This window comes from Sardina pilchardus, chromosome 12 (genome assembly GCF_963854185.1).
Source record: "Sardina pilchardus chromosome 12, fSarPil1.1, whole genome shotgun sequence".
Lineage (NCBI taxonomy): Eukaryota > Metazoa > Chordata > Actinopteri > Clupeiformes > Clupeidae > Sardina > Sardina pilchardus.
In genome coordinates, this window is record NC_085005.1 from 15,084,676 (window position 1) to 15,087,175 (window position 2,500).

A 2,500-nucleotide genomic window follows, 5' to 3' on the forward strand; every position below is an offset into this window, starting at 1 on the left:
ACGTGCATATGTATTTGTTTGGAATTGATAGCGCACAACAGCCTTTGTTTTGTCCATATGGCAATCTACATTTATTTAAGGACAAAAAGAAAACAACAAAAGGGGGAGGGGGTATTGATTCTCAACTCAAATACAAAAATATGGACTCCAATGACCCAAAAAACGAATGTCCAGTACACAAAATATGATAATAAAATAGTGATTATAAAACAATAGCTTCTATAGCCACGGTTTCGAGGAACGAGGGGCAGCGCGTGCTGTCTGTGGAGCCGTTAAAGATGAAGTTGGACAAGCTTCGTATGGCCGAAAAAATGCTCGCAGCTAGCGCATCTGTTGTGAGCTGTGGGCTCCGATGCTTCAGCGTTCAAGGAGGGGTTAATAATAATAATACAAAAAATAATAATAACGTCAAGCACGAGGCGCCAGGCAGCGCGCGAGCTGGAGAAGCAAGTGTCTTGCCGCAGAGCGCGCACTGAAAAATGCAGTTGCGAGCTGCTCATCTCTTTACTCAGAAGAACGAGACATACTGTGTGTGTGTCTGTGTTGTAGTTACTTTTTTTAAAGGTACAAGGTGACTTTGATGGCATCTGCTTGAACTCCTGAACCTCTCACTTAAAACAAGGGGCGTTGTCCTTTTAAAAAGCTGGATTTTAATCACCAAACCCCCTCGCACGCACGCCGTCAAACCAGCACGGCAGTCCTCACCGTTGGCATGCACAGTCCCCAACAGGTCCACGGAGGTTTCGATAAGGTGGGGTAAAAACGAGGCGAGGTTTTCGCATTTGAAATCACTCTTTCCCGTTCACTAGCGACAGCTCTTTGAGAATTCCGCTCGCGTCCACCCTCCGTCTCTCCCGTATCAAATCCTCAAGGCTGCGGAACATGAGCGTGTGCACCGTGGTCTCGGACAGATGTACCTTGAGGAAGTACCGCTGCTCGGCCGAATGCGCCTCACCCCCTGCCTTAAACTCCCGTTTTCCGAAGCGGCACCAGGCAGCGAAACTCTCCGAGTTCGTCCAGCAAATCTCGGCGCTGCTGAGCCCCAAGTGTCCACAGGCATTCTGCATAACCAGCTCAGCAGGCAGTGCCCGGTATCGATAGCGGTTGTTCACAATCCTGCCCTGCCGCCCACTGCTAATTTCCAGGAGGCTGTCCTTGCGGATCTCGCCTTTGTGCAGGTGGATGATCTGATCCTCCCGCACGTATATTGCCCAGTGCGGCGCCTGAGCATTTCCAATGAGCTCCAGCAAGTCACCCGGCTTGCACATGGTGAGCAAAGTTTTCACCGAGTACACGTTCAGGTCTTCGTTCTCTCGCAGTTTGGAGAAAATGCATTCCTGACAGCAAAAGGCGGAGTACTCGACTTCGTCGACAGCCACGGGACCGTCCTTGCTCGGGCTGTTGTTGTCCTTAGTGTAGCCGTCCGACTGTGAGCGATCGTCCAGCTCCTCTTCCTCATCGGAGAAAAAGTAAGCCACGCCGACCCGCAGTTCGTCCTTCTCAATGCCCGCCGGATCTCCGGTGGGTAGCTCGCTGTAGTTGAGATGGGTGATCCGGTCTAGTTGGTTTCCCATCAATGACCAGGCAATGGAGAGGCATGGAATACTGTTGTCTGTGTATTGGAGAGAAAAAGAGAGAAAGATAGAGGGGAAGAAAGAAAAGGAAGGCAAACAAAGAGCGTTGAGAGAGGAAGGGAGGAAGAGAGAGAGAGAGACGACAAAGGTAAACAATAAACCCAAGTCACACGCACACTTAGCCTGTTAAAACATGCGCGTCATGCAAGGGGAGGTAAACAAGAGAGCAGGCGCTTCAGCGGCATCACCAGCTTACTACAAAGGACATGAAAGAGAGGAAGAGGAGTGTTTGCTTGAAGGAGTGCGTGTGTGTGTGTGTGTGTGTGTGTGTGTGGTGTTGCCTTAAAGTGAACACTCTTCTTTGGCAGACAAAAGGTTCAGGTGGGCTTTGCTGGAGAGGCGTGGAGTCAGTAAATGCCTGTCTCGGATAGAAACAGTAAGGAACCGACTGCTCTCCCAGCAAATGGGAAAGCACTCTCACCTGAATCCAAACAGGCGACGAGTGTTATTTTCAAAACGACTATTCAAAGAAAACATGCTAACCTGCCGATTACCCAGTGATGATGGCTAAATATCCGTTAGGTCCATAAGTACAGCGCGCCTCGCTTGGTGTCCACGGACGCACGCACGCACGCAGTCTCTCCGCCAGCAGCCAGGTCGTCCTTGCGCCTCCCTCTCGTGCACCGTGCCTCTCCACTGAGTTCTGCTCTGCTTGTGTTTCCCTGCATCGCTTCGCTATAAGTACAAAACGCAAACTCCGCCCCGGCGGACAGAAAAAAAGCAGTTCTCCCAACAGCGATTGGTTGAAGCTTCTCATTAAATGTTAAGTCTGTCTTGTTGAGAGGGAGAGCACAACCCTGCGTCAGTTCGGTTAACACACACATACGCGCGCACACACACACACACACACACACACACACACACAC

General features: G+C 50.5%; 1 protein-coding gene across 2 annotated transcripts; it reads right to left on the minus strand.

The window, feature by feature from the left end:
* Positions 1 to 57: 57 nt before the first annotated feature.
* Positions 58 to 2,274, minus strand: lratd1 (LRAT domain containing 1). Of its 2 annotated transcripts, none has more exons than XM_062550811.1 (2): positions 2,129 to 2,274; positions 58 to 1,612 (listed from the first exon to the last, which is right to left on the minus strand). In XM_062550811.1, the coding sequence occupies exon 2, from the start codon at positions 1,572 to 1,574 to the stop codon at positions 789 to 791; it is 786 nt and encodes a 261-aa protein (XP_062406795.1). In that variant the 5' UTR covers positions 1,575 to 1,612; positions 2,129 to 2,274; the 3' UTR covers positions 58 to 788. The 2 variants fall into 2 exon arrangements, with proteins under 2 accessions (XP_062406795.1, XP_062406794.1); XM_062550810.1 differs by having other exon boundaries at positions 2,118 to 2,274.
* Positions 2,275 to 2,500: the final 226 nt, after the last annotated feature.

Coding starts and splice junctions, on each gene's coding strand:
- lratd1 (XM_062550811.1), bottom strand. CDS start 1,574: ATGGGAAACCAACTAGACCGGATCACCCATCTCAACTACAGCGAGCTA.